Below are 15,400 nucleotides of genomic sequence, written 5' to 3'. Positions count from 1 at the left end.
GTGAATATTAATGATATTCATGACCTATTTGCTACTTCATTTTATTTAAATTCCCGATGGCCTCGTTGCCCTGATGCATTCATAAAGGATACGAAGATGCTTTTGGCGCAACAATAATATAATTAATAAGGGAGTGTATGCATACACTTTGTAACGAGAACCAAGGAGTGTGGCTTTAACGCTGTTGTTGCAGTTCTTTTAGACGTCTAAACAATTGTGAAAATGAGCATCAAAGTCAGGATCTTATTATATTATAACAAAAAAAACCTCTGGGTGAAGACATTTATTTTGACAGCAGGGCTCCCTGGGGTTCAGAAGATGGTTACCCAACACCCCCACCTTGCCATCTGTCTGGATGTATTGTAGCTTGTTGTAAATCCCACAAGGATACTTTCAACGAAGAGAGACAAAAACACGGAAAAGTGCTTTTAGGAACTACAGCACACCCGCAGACTGTCACGAGAGTCGAGTACGAAATGAGAGTCTTGCTATGCCTTGAACTATATGCTGCTTAAAAAGTTATCTTCAAGTTTAAATATAATAGTGTCTGAGTTGCCACCAACTTAACAGAGAGGAAAGTTTTTCCACTAGTGTTTGTAAACAATGATGTGTACGTAAATATCTCTTTGAGGTGTTCTGAGATGCACTGAAACATGTGGTTATTATACATGCATTTGATGATTCATTTTCACAGTGCTGCTCTTATAGACAAGTCAAACTGCTGGGTGTTGTATGTATTGATGACCAATGGAAGGCAACACAGGAATAGGAAAAGAGATTAGAAAAACAGAAGAATAACTAGAAGGTTTTTACATTGATCTATGAGACAGCTCTGTGATTTAAGAGGACAGTAGCCTATGTCTGACATGTCAGGATTTATGTGGCAGTTTTAGAAACTGTGTCCTGTGTGGTGGTGAAATTACCAAACAAGATGCCAAAAAGCTTTTGCGGTGATGAGGGCACGAGTGGGTTCCCCTGCCACCCCAAGTGTCTATTCTGCTGCAGTGTCCTTGAGAAAGAAACCAAATCCTTATCAGCTCAGTAGATGTTTCAACATTTATGTGACACGGTGCCCAGGCGAAAATGTTGCATTTCCTTAAAACATTTTCACATGTAAATTCACTCATATCGTCTGAATGTGGTTTGTGGTTTAGCTACTGTATATTCAAACATGACAAGGCCCCACTAAGAACTTTAAAGACTCTTAAAGAAAAAACTAAACATAAACTGTTGTTGACTTGAAGTTAAAAGGGGAAAATAAAACACAAAATAAAATGTGAATTTAGTTTCTCACAGCAAAAGTGCACCACACTCAAACACACACTATTTCACTTTGGAACACACATGTACAGCCACATGTAAAGTACCTCTGAGCACAATAGCAAAATAAGAAGGCTGGGTGCTGCAGGGCATTTGCTGCAGTGTGCTCAACTGTGCACAGCACTGCAGATCAAGTCTTTTCCAATCTGTCTGTGGGAACTGGTTTAGAAATCCAATGATAATCTTATCAATCATAAAGTAATAAGAAATGGCTCAGAAATCATCAAATTAAACATTTTCATGACATTCTGGAGCCCCTTACACTTTTTACACTTCACCTTTGTCTATGCTTATCTGGCATCACATCCAGTGACCATCAATATGATATAAAGATTGCTCATGATAAATGCTTAAACCACAACTCGTACACTTATGGATTGAATGTCAGCCCTTTAGAGGGAATGCAGGACTAAAGTAATGTTACATGGCCATATAGTACAACATGTAATATCTCTTTTTTTGGAATTACGGACCGCAAAGATATACTCAATAGGGAATATGTTAGGGGAATATTGATCATAACAAGTTTCTCGCACCATAGAAAGGTTTAATGAAATGAACTGTACTTGTCAGAATAAACTGAACATTTGAACATTTGCAGGCAGGTGGTAAGTCGCCTTACTCCAGCTGTCTGTTCGGTTTTAAGAGATGGTGAGGGAAGAGAGGAAGGAAATGTGCAACAGTGCAGCAATATCTGCATTTAAATTCAGGCTGACACAGTACATGGGCAATCTGTAATAGTCCCCTCACACATCATAGTACTTGATTCAAAAGCTTCACGGCCAAGTCAGATTCATGTGAAGGGTGAAATGATGTCACTTCTAAGAAAAGAGTGTATAAAATAATACAAAATATGACTAGAAATAGTTTTTAGCTGTGAAATTAGTTTTTTTTTAAAGCACGTACATTTTTGTTGAAATGGTCAGTTGCCTTTGCTCCTGCTAAAAAAATCATTCCCCTTTTTAACTTCCTCGGATCTTATGTATACCGTTATTGTTCTGGCAGGGCTGCTTTTTCATTGTGAGAGTTGTGTGTCTCTCTCTCTCTCTCTCTCTCTCTCTCTCGGCTGAATGAGGAAAAACAAACAGGGCCCTTTCAGGTCACATCTTTTTCAAATCAGGAGAAGACACTGCCGTAGTGGATCACCCTGGTTTGCCGCATTTATAAATAAACCCACTGCGAGACAAGAAACAGATTTTAGATGTGTAAAGATTCATTTTACAACATATTCGCAAATGTGGTATGTTGTCCACCGAGGCCTGTTTGTTGGCACTATAAATTACAGGCTAATACGTGCCAGTCCGGCAAGATACAGAGAAGGACATGCCCTTGATGTGCTGAAGAGCCATGAGAAAAACGGGCTGATAAAAAGAGGTTGGATATCAGGCATGGACTGGAGGTTAATGTGAGACGAGCGATTCTGCAGGGCAGCATATGAGCTGCAAAGTGTGCCAGTGACTGAAGGACGGACAGCATTTTATTCAGAGTGGATCATTTTGAATTGGGGGATATTATTAATTGTCTGGATACTGGCAGGAAATCTCAGAAAATGAAATTATGCATACAGCCAACAGACTGACATTGTAATACAGAGCTCTCACGAGCTACGAAAGCCTCTTATAAACATCAATTCACTGTATTCACAGCACAACATTTTATTTCACCTTTTGCCAAAGCTTTTCTTTTCACTTGATGTGAAATATTACTCTCATGTTTAGTGTAGAGTACCATAAATGGGAGGATGAAGAGGGATTTTGTCACTTTTCTCAGGTTGGCAATCATAAGCCTGGATAAGCCCTCATAAATATGAGTGTGTCTCACACATACTGTTTCTAGTTGTTTCAAATATACTAGCAAAGTTTGGCACATCCGGAAACCAAATCCCCTTTTCTGGGTTATGTAAATACCACTCTACCCCAGCAGCATGACATTTCTCTTTAAATCAATCTAAAGCGATGGACCTTACCCTGATATACAGAGTATACAAGCACACTGGACACAGATAAATGTCAGTTCATGTTCAAGACGTAATGCATCAATTATTACTGAAGCCCTTTACCTCACTGTTGTATTAAGGATTTTGAAACAAAGACGTTGAAAGACGAAAGGAGAAGATAAAGGTATTGCCACATTGGTTGGCTGAAGTCCTTGAGGCTAGCATGAATACACTCTGAGTCAATAATTTATTCACCCAGACACACACACACACACACACACACACACACACACACACACACACACACACACACACATTGAAACACACATACAAAGGGAGAAAGAGAGAAACGGAGCATTGCTGCACAGAGAAACAGAAGACGGAAAAAGCTTCAGGGATAGAAACGCAGACTGAGACAAACAACTAGAAGACATACAGTACATATGTTGCCAGATGTGAGATTCTGCTCTTCACTAGGAAAGAAATAGAGACATATCAAGGAGGTTTGAGCCAGTGGTATTTCTACTGTGCTGCTGTCTTGATGTAAGCGGATAGTAAAGGTTTTTCCTTTGGTGGATGCTTACAGTCATATGCTGTCTTCACACTGCCTGACACATCTCTTCAAGCTTACATAATGTAGATCTGCCCTAATTTCCCTCTCCCTAGCTGGATTTAGGGTCTTCAAACAGCTCAGCAACATAACACCATCAATCTGACAAACAGATTGAGTCAAAGGTGGTTTGTTGACTTATTAAAATTAGATTAAAAACAAATATTCAGACACAGATATTGTGTTTGTCAGTCACACGTAAATGCAATGCAGGGTAATGTATTCCATGCAAGTCAGCTTAAGTCTTTCATATACAATGTGTACAATTTAGAGAGGCGTAACATGCAGTTATTACATACATTTCAAAGAGCCGAGTTAGAAATGAGTTCACACTGTTTCAGCGTGGTACCTTTTGCTCTAGAATTGCTTTTCTGTGTCAGGTAATTGGATGTTTCCATGGATACTGCAAGTGTCTGCTTGCTTGTGCATTTTGATGTGTTTTTATTGCACAGTTACAGCAAGGTCACATATCCTTATTCCAGCTTTAGGAACCTCAAGATTGACACAACAAATACATATTTTGCTCGAGAACAAACATTTTAAATTCAAAAGTGTACAAGAAACTCATATTTGGTAAAGTACATTTTGTGATACTGCTCCAGGCCCGCTCTACTACTTCTATGTGTGTGACTATCTGAATGATTTAAGCATCAGATTATCATTTCATTTATACATGAGAGAATTGATCATTTGAGTTCTTAGTCAACATGTCTTCGGGTGATACTGAGTAAAAAACTAAAGACACTATACTGTACTACCATGCTATCTTAATGTTTAATTATGCAACACAGCCCTTTTTCGTTATCTCCCATTTGCAGAATTGAAACCTTTACTATAGCTTTATCGCAACATTTGAATTGGATATTGTAATGTTAGTCATTTTCTGAAAAATGCCAATGGGTTTTTTTAGCAACAAGCTGTCCTCCCCGTGCACTATGACATTTACTTCACACACCATGGCTTAGAGGAGGTAGGGAACACAGAAACAAGGGTATATCAAATTAAATCATATCTTTTATTCAGCTAACAACTAAAGAAACAGCACATTGTAGATATATTTACCCCACATATTCGTAGTTGTACTGTGCAATAAGAGACCAGAGTCTTGCTTTTCAGAAACGATGCCAGTTTGCATGGAAATGCTGATGAGGTGTTATATTTACAAATCAGAAGTTGACAGAGAAAACCATTGTTTCATATGAAAACCAAACCAAACAAAGAAAAGATAACATAAAAGTTGGAATAAGAATAAGACACTAACTGGATCACTTCGTCTTTGCAAAGTAAACATTTGCACATACACACAGGACAGTCACATCTCAATTTAACATATTTTTGGATTATCAGTATGTGTAGTGTCACATGTGACAAATATCGGCATTTGGTCATTGATAACAAAAAGTTGAAAGATCAAAACATATATCAAATGCCTGTTATATACATTAAATACTGTGTTCTGTTCCACAGTTGCCTTTGCAAGATTCTTACAAATTGAAAGAAACATCATGACAAATAAAATGTTAAAAGTGATGTATTCAAATACGCTAGCAAACTAAGTTATTTGCTTTTTTGTGTTTTTGTTTTTCTCATGTGTTGCATTAGTTTGGTTGCACAAAATGTACCACACATTCAAAAATAACTATAAGAACTAAAAACAATTTACTAAAGATCGTCCACTTCTCACAATAGAAAACATTTTGTGTGTAACTGGCTGTGCATGTTTACATTGTTTTCACCACTAACTTTACAGCAATATATTGATTTAAAACAAAAAATCGGACATGTACCGAAGTACACACCTGTGTTGATTTCATTTAATTTGTTCTGATGCATTTCCTAAGAGCAGACACAGATCAAGTGACTCTGAACTTGTGGGAGGCAACACACCACGACTATATACTTGATAAACAGCATGACTAACGCTGCAGTGTAATACATGGTGACATGCAGACATAGTCCAGATACGCCATGTCCTTTAATTAGCTGAGTTAAGATGACAGGTTCAGGACATAATACTGCATATGAGGTGAATTTACACTGTGCATTAAACTCTCGGAGAAAGTCCGATTTCTGGGCTTACACTATTGACCCACAAATGTGTTTGACTGCACCATGACCGGATGGTGCGCTTAGATTCTGTTAGAGCATAGAACATTTTTATGCATAAAGACGACTCTATCCGTTCAAGCATTCATTTGTTGTGCTTTTCAATCTAATAGCTATTTCTCTTGCAGACCTTTACACATTTGTTACACTCACCATCAATCCCCTCTTAAAAGAGAGATACAGAGACTGCTCATTTCTGTCAAATTACCAGATTTCATGCAACCCGGCAGACAGAGAAAAGCAAACAATGCCAAATAAACAGTAGTGTTTTTCATTGTGATGCAATACATACAAATCCACTCAGTATTCCCCTAAAAACACATGTAATTAAAAATATATGAAGTCTTAGAAAAAATTAATTATCCAAAATGTGGTACAAAGGTACCTCTGAATATTCATGAATGTTACATTTTGAATAAACATTTATGGGATGTGATAATAGGGTTACATATCATGTTTATGAGTGTTGGTTGGTGACTGAGAGGATGAGCTGTTGGCATTTTGTACAGATTGTCTCAGTTGACTTTATATCTATGCATAGTGCAAGATGTTTCAACATGTGGTACTTTTATGTATACAGTTATCAAACCTACTTCTATGGCTATATGCACATGTGTTACCATATTGTGCATTTCAGAAAGTGACATCATTGTTAACCTGTAGAAGTCAATAGTGCATTTTTTTGTAAAATAAAACAAAAATCAAATCAAATAAATACTTGTTTGTATAAAAATATGCAAAATGTAAAATGTAAAACAAAAACAAAATTCAGCTGAATTCTAAGCAGAAGTTTATGATGATGGACTCACATGTATTGCAACTGGAAGACACTTTGTGTAAGTGTATTCAGAATATATTAAAGAAAAAAGGTTGTAAGAGTACAATAAAACCCAGGAATGTGCTTTGATGTACTCCTGTGAGTGTCAAACTTTGCATATGTTATGATCTGATTCTGTTTGCTTTGGTTCTCATTTCAATTTTCAACAAGTGTGTTTTCAAGCTGCATGTTTGCCAGCTCATACATATTTGTGACATATGATATAGACCTTTAAAGCTCATTTTCTTTCAGTTACAATACAGCTGATTATGGCTGTGATTATGATCTTTTAGTTATAACAGTTGCAACACATTAATATTAACTCAATACAAGTGCAACACGTGTCCATAATCCACAAGTGCAGTTGGTCTGGCGATGGGGAGGTGACCACACAACCGATTAGGTCTGTTCAGTATATTTTTAGGATCAAGAGTGCAGAGATTTACTGGCCTCATAATCTGTGATTTGAGATATTACATTGGAATTAGTTTTATGATCTCGTGCATTTTCATATTATCATCCCAGAGCTGTGCATATGGGAGGAAAAACTGCCTCCCTAATGTGTCTGACACAATTTCATAACAGATGTGTCTTTTGTTTATGTGAGTTTTGTCTTGAATACATTTGACAGAACTTGGAGCCATATGTATAACTGTAACACAAAAACTAGTTCATTTTGGGACAAGAACATATCTGCACGTCTTATTAACACTCATTAAATGCGGCTCATTTGAGAGAAAAAGCTCAGTCTCGCATTATTGTCAATGAAACAGCTCCTGGATGTATTTTACATAGGAATGAGTCATAAGCGCCGAACACTTCTGGTTGCTTGTTCTTATTTACACATTTAAACCAAACTGCTAAACACCACAGGGGTAAAGGGATAAATGATACTTAAAAATTAGTAGTGTTCCCCTTTATTACTCAATCCTGTGACACATGATACCCAGAAATGCATATGGTAGGTCACAATGCATTGTACTAAAAAAGGCGATGAAATAGTTCTGCCTGTTTTTGAAACATGTTCTGATTCCTGATTAAAATGGATACATTGCATCAATGCATCAGATCTGACCGTCCAGGTGTCAGGTCTCCTAAAACTGTGTAAATGTTGTTCGTTTTTCAAGAACTTCAAGGTAGTCTGGATCAATATGAAGCTTTGCTTTCAGTTCCCAGTACTCGCTCCTGTTGGGCTCCACATACACAGTACTTGGTGTAGCGCAATACAGTATTGTCTGTTGTATTCTATCTGGCTGCATGTATTGATGCCTTGCATCAAAGTCTGAGGTATACGGAGTCGATGCATGCGCCGTATGCCTGCATGGTAACGTATTGCTGTAGCGTGTGGGCTTGTCAGGCTCAAGTACATCTCTGTAGTAACACTGATCATCTTGGTGAGGGGTGGAGGGCTTGCTAAGAGGCTCTGGAGTGGTGGCACTGTATTCCAAGCTTATTACATTACTGGCTGCCTCTTCATCTGAGTTACCCAGAAAAGCACTGCTCAACTCATCAAAGTCTCTAAATCCATCCACTGATTTGCTGTCCGTCGGGGTTTGGGCAGTAGTTCTGCATGTGGATTCTCTGGGAGGTGGGATGAACTCATATACATGTCCAGCAGATGTTCTGACTTTGGGAATGGATCCCTTTTTGTAGAGGCCATATTCAATGTTGAGAGAGCTAATGCAAGCATTCATGGAGTTATTATGCTCTATTTGACTCTTTTGATGTCTCTTTTTCATTACCACGAACAATCCTGCAGCCACAAACACAGACACAATGAACATGAGGAGAAGTGCGAGAATCATCACAGATAGAGGAATGGCGCTGTATTGTACGTCAGAGTCCAAGGATGTTTCTATGGTGATAGTGCTGCCAGGAAAAGATTCTTCAGAGGGTGGGATCATGGAGGCAAGTATTTCAGACCTATTAGGGCAGAAATTTGCTGTCTTAATATATCTCATATCTTCCCCAGCGAGTCTCTTGGGTGAACCACAGATGACATTGTTTACAACTGTGCCTGTGCTAAGCTGCTCCAGCCACATCTTCAACTCCAGTATTCTACAAGAGCAATCCCAGGGATTCTCGAACAAATCTACTTGCACCAGTGCTGAAAGTTGATCTAGCACACCGCTGACCGGCAGATATCGCAGATGGTTGTTGCGAAAATTTAGTCTGGCCAATGTCAGGCCGATAAATGTTCCCACAGGTAAAGTTTTCAAGAGGTTATTGTTCAGAAAAAGAAGCTGAAGTTTGGGTACATGCTGAAAGGTGTCCGAAGCAACCTCTTTGATGACGTTGTATTCTAAATATAAGAACTGTAGAGTTTCCAGTCCATAAAACATGTCAGCTTTAAGATGTTCAATCAAATTCCCGTTAAGGTATAGTCTTCTAAGATGTGTCAAATCGCCAAAAGCTCGTTCATGTATGCGGGATACTCGATTGTTACCAAGGTGAAGCAAATCTAATCCAGTAGCCTCAATAAAATCTGATCGACGCACCACAGGGATATAATTCCCTGTTAGATACATCTTTTTGGGATTGTAAGGTTTGGGATTTAAGTCAGAGATATGCTCAATCTTTCGCTCCTGGCAGTTCACATTCAGGCCAAGGTCTGAAATTTGAAGGTTACAAGTGCAGGCAGTTGGGCATTCTAAAGGCACGGGGGATTTGGTTTGATATGAAATAATTTGGCCATAATTTTGTGGTTTGTTTGATGGGCTGCGAGCAGTGGGCCTTGATTTTAATTTGCCTGACTGCCGCGGTCCCTTAGTGGGTCTTGATGAGGATCTTGCAAATCCAGAAGAGGTGAAAGAGGCTGTGACTAGAGCTGGTGTGGTCCTATAGTATGCATCGGTGCTCAAATGTGGCAGCTGTGGCACCTCATATTCAGCAATGGCTCTCCTCGGGCACAACTCCTGTTTTGAAACTTCATCAAGATCCCTACCATGAAGCCGGAAAGGGAACTCACAGACAACATCGCCGACTAAAGCTGAATATGATATGCTCTCGAGCCAGGTTTTAAGAGCAATCAGCTCACACGAACAGTTCCACGGGTTGTCCTCCAGCTGTAACTCCACAACACTGTTCATGTGCTCCAGCAGACCTGAGTAGGGTAGTACTTTGAGCTGATTCCCCCTTAAGTCTAAATGAGTCAGTGGTACATACTGGAAGATTTTCCCAGGCAGAGTAGTTATTAAGTTGTCATTTAGAATCAGGACCTCCAGATGTTGAAGTCTGCTCAAGGCATTAGGCGCCACATGAGTGATGTAATTATAATCAATTTGTAGATATTCCAGACTTTCAAGTCCAAAGAAAAACTCTTCCTTCAAGGCATCAATTTTGTTATTGTTGAGATGCAATCGTTTTAATTCCTGAAGTCCATTAAAAGCTCCAGCTTCCACCTCAGATATGTCATTATTTCCCAAATGTAATATTGTAAGTCCTTTGTACTCAACAAAATCATCGGCACATAGCTTTTTCAAAAGATTCCCTGTAAGCAGCAGATGATACTGGGAGAAGTACACTGGGCTTATGTCTGAGAGACTTGAAACCCCTCTGTTTTCACAGCTCACTGTGAGAATCCCCTCTTTCTCCTCACAGGCACACAGTCTTTGACATATTTCTCCATAACTGCCAAACATCTCAACAGTGCACACTGACATTGCACTTAGCAAAACATATGAAATCCAAAGATGCATCTTCCTGCACAATGACGGCCGAGCTCACAGTCCTGCTAAGGTATCCTCAATGTCATCTAGAAATAAAAGACATACATGGTGATGTAAAACAGTCAGACTGCAATGAAAGCAACTTCTACACAACAAGCTGTAGCCTGCATGAGTCAAAGGTTAATCTGCTGTTAGCCTACCCAAGGGTAACTTCTGGCTGTTTGGCTTCTGATTTTAAAATGGCTCAAACAAAGCAGTATAGAAAGCAACTCCTTCAAGCTATGTAAACAACAAAAAAAGCAAGGTCAAATCAAAGCTTGAGCAAAAAACAAAGGTCTTATTCTGCTGTGAGGGGAAGCCACATCGCGTTTGCTTGTTAAAAAATCAAAATGCAATTAAAAAAATTATTTAATTCAAAGATGTGTTAGTTACAGAAGGTTAGCTGAGACTCTGCATCACAGTCCACGCCTTGTCAGGCATACACGAGCCAGCATAATGTCTGTCTAAGTCCTGGTGGACATACATACCTCACGCACATTGATGAAGATGTAGACTCGTTGGGTAGTATTTCAACGCATCTTTAATTTTTAATCCGTCAAAACGAAGGAGAAAACACAATGCGAGTAGCTTACGTTCGTCGTCTCTAATGCACCGGAGAGGATAAAAGAAACGCTGATCAACCATAACTGCCAAATGCTTCTCTGTTACCACGCTGTGCCGGAGGAGACGCAGCTATGCCTGGTAACAAAGTTGCTTATTCGCTCTCTCTCTCTCTCTCTCTCTCTCTCCCTCTCTCCCTCCCCGTGGATGCTCACGCACTCAAGCACGCACGCTCTCTCTGTGGTCGGGAGGATGTCATGTCATTTCATGCACAAAGAATCAACTCACTGGAGCATCGAGATACATTCCCCCAAAAGATGTCGACCTACCTACAGAAAAGATGTCCCGAAACATATCAATAATTCACCGTGCCGGGAGAGCTCCTGCGTTCAAACGGTCTGTTAAACCGCTTATCATGTTATTTATTGTGAAAACAAAAGTCACCAGTTTTTCATGATCTGTCAATCCTGTTAATGTCGTTTATTTATTTACATCCCAATTGCTTTTTGTTGTTGTTGCACTTCTCACCTGATAAAAGCAGTTGATATCAGTGCATACATTGGCCTGCAGGAGACCATATCAAACAGCCTCAGCGGTCAGAGGTTGTTAAGTTTGAATGGTTATGGTTCAGTGAGATTAGTTCGTAAAAATCAAGATAACAGCCATCCCTTGAATGAACCTGCCGACGGATCACATTTCAGCCCATGAAAAGCAGCACTAAAGTGTTTATATGGCCTGTAGAGAACAGCCATAATAATCATGTCATAGACTGCCTAACGCATGAACACACTAGGGCTTTGCCATGGTATGTTTATTGATCAACCCCTTGTGCCAGTAGAAAGCTTGCAAATTACAAGAAATACTCTTGAAATAGTGTAATGTTTCCCTGTTGGTTTATAATAATTAAATAGTAAACTATGAGTCACGGAGAGAGTGACTCATAGCCCTTATTGAGTTTGTTTTCACCTGATCTTAATGAAAACAGTTCTAGCATGAGTTCTCGCGGTGATATAATTAGAGTGAATTATTCAACTCTCTCATTTTCATATATCAGATGTAGCATCTGGTGGCACATGTTGATATGAAATGTCATGTCAGTCTAGTCATAGAGTAGAGTAGCACTCATGTGGAAACACGTCAAGTATGCCGTTGTATATCGCTGTGTCCTCGTGGAGCTCTATCCATCATCCTCCCTACTTGGCTCTTGTTCACATGGGAGGAGAGCAAGCACATCAGGGACACTGCCTGTGGCTCATATTAAAGAGTATGAAGGCTGTATTCATCCTGCATGCAATTCATTTGTGCTTCTGTTTCCTCTGCCTTCAGATGCTTGTGCTGTATATTGGGCTAGATCCTAAGCATTAGCTAAACCCCATCATTACACCACTATTTCTGCATAAATTAGCATTATCTTTCTTGCAATATGATAAGCAAATGGTTCAACTGGCACAAAATAGCTGCCATTACAAACATCTAAATGAGAGATATCAGGGATTTTTTAAATGTATATTAATGAAGTATTCTTTAAAATTTGATTGTGTGAGTTTTGTGTCTTTGCATTTTCTTTATGTTCTAACATATCTTTGCATCTCTCAGCAGTATGATAATTCGTGTTGCTCATCCATGGTCGCAATGTGCAAAGGGAACATGAGGCACACACAGGCGATGCATGATACGAGCCTCATTTACTATCTCTCCAAGTCTTCCACGACACTGAACATAATCTTCACCAACTGGGAGAAGACAGCAACTCTTCTCACACACACACACACACACACACGCACGCACACACACACGCACACACACACACACACACGCACACGCACACGCACATGCACACACACACACACACACACACGCACACACACACACACACACATACACACACACACACACACACACACACACACACACACACACACACACACACACATATAAATCAGCATAATAAATGTGAGGAAAAAAATGATGATGACTAACAAATATGTGCTCAAAGGTCAGAAATACACAAATGGAGTTGGAGCTGTGCCACAGTGGATGATGGGTAGTACTTCTGATATATGTCCCTTACAGATGGTGAGTCGCACTTTGTCATTTGTGTCCAACACTCTGCATCCCAGTGAACTTTTCTGCCACTGTTTGACAGGACCATTACTGTCAGGGCTCTCACAAGCTTCAGACATCTAGAAAAGACAGAGCATTTAAGGATTGTCGTGTCAACACATTATACAGAGATTTATTTTTCTGGTACTATATTATCTGAGTCCAAGATTACAAAGAGAACACTCTAAAAGCTTTTGGCCCAATGACAATTTGCACAAGTGGTGTAAAAATAAATTGATGTTATATGGAAAACAAAAGAAAATACTATTTAAATCACTATTTCCTGTATTTGCAGGCCTGTGTAGGAGTCCCTGGTACTGAAACAACTTCAAAGACAGTGAGGAGTTGGTCAAACGAGGCTTTGAGAGGCAGTGACTGGGAAGAGTGGGCTGCAAGGGGACATTGCAGACTGCCTGACACATTGCATCATCTTTGAAACTATCGTGTCCATCGGGAAGGTGTAGTGTTTTTCCAACAAGTCCTGTGTCCCCCCTAAAATGAAGCCTTCACTGAATGACAGAAAGAGGTCGTTTATGTCAGGGACAAAAGGTGAGTACAGAAAAAAAGCAGAAGTGGAACATCAGGGAGGGCAGAAACAGTCACAGAAGGGAAAAGGACAGAGTGCACCACAAGAATGTGGGCAAGTTTGTAGGAGCATGAAAAACATCTTTGGTTACAAGAAATCTAACAGCAGGCAGCTTGAGAACATGCCTCCCAGGGTATCTCTGGTCTCCCTTGAGGAAGTGGGGGCAGAAAAAGATGATGAGCATATTATCAGCCATCATAGACAACACTTCTCACCCCCTATGGATCTCTGAGTGCCCAGAGCAGCTTCTTCTCTGGCAATTTAAAAAAGGCACACTATAACATGATTTTCATCTCTGTTGTCACAAGGCTCTACAGTCTCCAGTATTCTCATCAGACCATATAAACTGCTATTAACCACACCGTTAATGAACTATTAATATGAGTATCTACTATTATTATTATCACCAGGCAATATCTGGTCAAATGTATATGTTGCTTTTTACTTTGTGGACACCTTGTTCTGATTCAAATGCTACTCATAATATATTGTCTATCTATGTAGTTTGTTTTCTATGAATTGTTTTCTCCTGTTTACTTAAGCGGACTCTCATACATCTTTAATTATTTTTCAAACACTGTATCTAACGCTGCGAGATAGTATGACTTTATGCATCTAATGTGCATATGACACTAAAGTTAAATGTTGTTATGTATGTTATTTTCTATAACAAGATGGCTGATCTTTTCCTATAGGTTGTTTGGAAGCGCACACGGCTTCTTCCTATTTTAAGCTACCCCTGCAGCCCACTTCACCCATCAAAGTGCACACTCCTCTGCCACACCACTTCATCCTGACCCTCCCCAACCTCAGACATCCCTTAACACCAAAAACCTGGCACCCTGGACTTTGTGAAGCACGGACATTAAGCTGGACACCGGGGCTTATTCCATTTGACCTTTAAAGGACTTCCTGCTTTATAATTGACAATTTTCCCATTTACAGCTCTCATTGCCACCTCAGGGTGTGTGTGTGTGTCTCTTTGAATTAGTGCTTCTGCTGTCTCCAATATTGTCTTTCTTATGTTTCCTTATCCTCTTAGAGAGCTGAGTCAGAGAGTGTTGCTGTTGTGCTTGTAAAGACCATTGAGACATTGATGTAGTATTAGCATATATTCAAATAAACTTGACGACAATGGACAATTGTAACTTGATTACATTTTTGGACACCTTAATACTGCATTATAGTAATATATTATAATATTTCTTTTATGACCTATAGTATTTCTGAGCTTTTTTACTAGACTGCCCTGCTGCTGTCACACTTTAACGTTCCCTTGGGGAGTCTATAAAGTTTTTTCTTATTTCATAGTAGCCATAATTCTACTCAAGATCATAACATTTATATATCAAGGGCCCGTCATTAGATACTCATCTAACTGCAGATGGCAGATACGCCTTCTAAGAAGTTTTTTGTTATACTGTCTATACTTTACGATGTGATACTGTCTTTGAAGTATTTCATTCTTCCCCGTTAATAATCTGTAGCTCTACCACATCTTCTCTGAGACCTCTTGGAAATGTTTCAAGGGCTGCGGGGGTCCAAGAACCCCAGCAGGGACACCGCTGCTCAGAACAAGCAACTGAATCAGAGCCTTTGTTTTTATGCTAACTGCTCCGGCACCACCTGTTGGTCAAATGTAAGAAATACAAAA

General features: G+C 39.5%; 1 protein-coding gene across 1 annotated transcript; it reads right to left on the bottom strand.

Annotated features, from left to right (window-relative positions):
- Positions 1 to 4,862: 4,862 nt before the first annotated feature.
- slitrk5b (SLIT and NTRK-like family, member 5b) lies at positions 4,863 to 11,283 on the bottom strand. Its single transcript, XM_029459558.1, has 2 exons — positions 10,985 to 11,283; positions 4,863 to 10,543 (listed from the first exon to the last, which is right to left on the bottom strand). Exon 2 carries the CDS (start codon positions 10,485 to 10,487, stop codon positions 7,884 to 7,886), a length of 2,604 nt encoding a protein of 867 aa, XP_029315418.1. The 5' UTR covers positions 10,488 to 10,543; positions 10,985 to 11,283; the 3' UTR covers positions 4,863 to 7,883.
- Positions 11,284 to 15,400: the final 4,117 nt, after the last annotated feature.

Source organism: Cottoperca gobio, chromosome 21 (genome assembly GCF_900634415.1).
Source record: "Cottoperca gobio chromosome 21, fCotGob3.1, whole genome shotgun sequence".
In the NCBI taxonomy this organism is placed as follows: Eukaryota; Metazoa; Chordata; class Actinopteri; order Perciformes; family Bovichtidae; genus Cottoperca; species Cottoperca gobio.
Note: the sequence above shows the minus strand (reverse complement) of the source record. Positions and strands in the feature narration are given on the sequence as shown.

Coding starts and splice junctions, on each gene's coding strand:
- slitrk5b (XM_029459558.1), bottom strand. CDS start 10,487: ATGCATCTTTGGATTTCATATGTTTTGCTAAGTGCAATGTCAGTGTGC.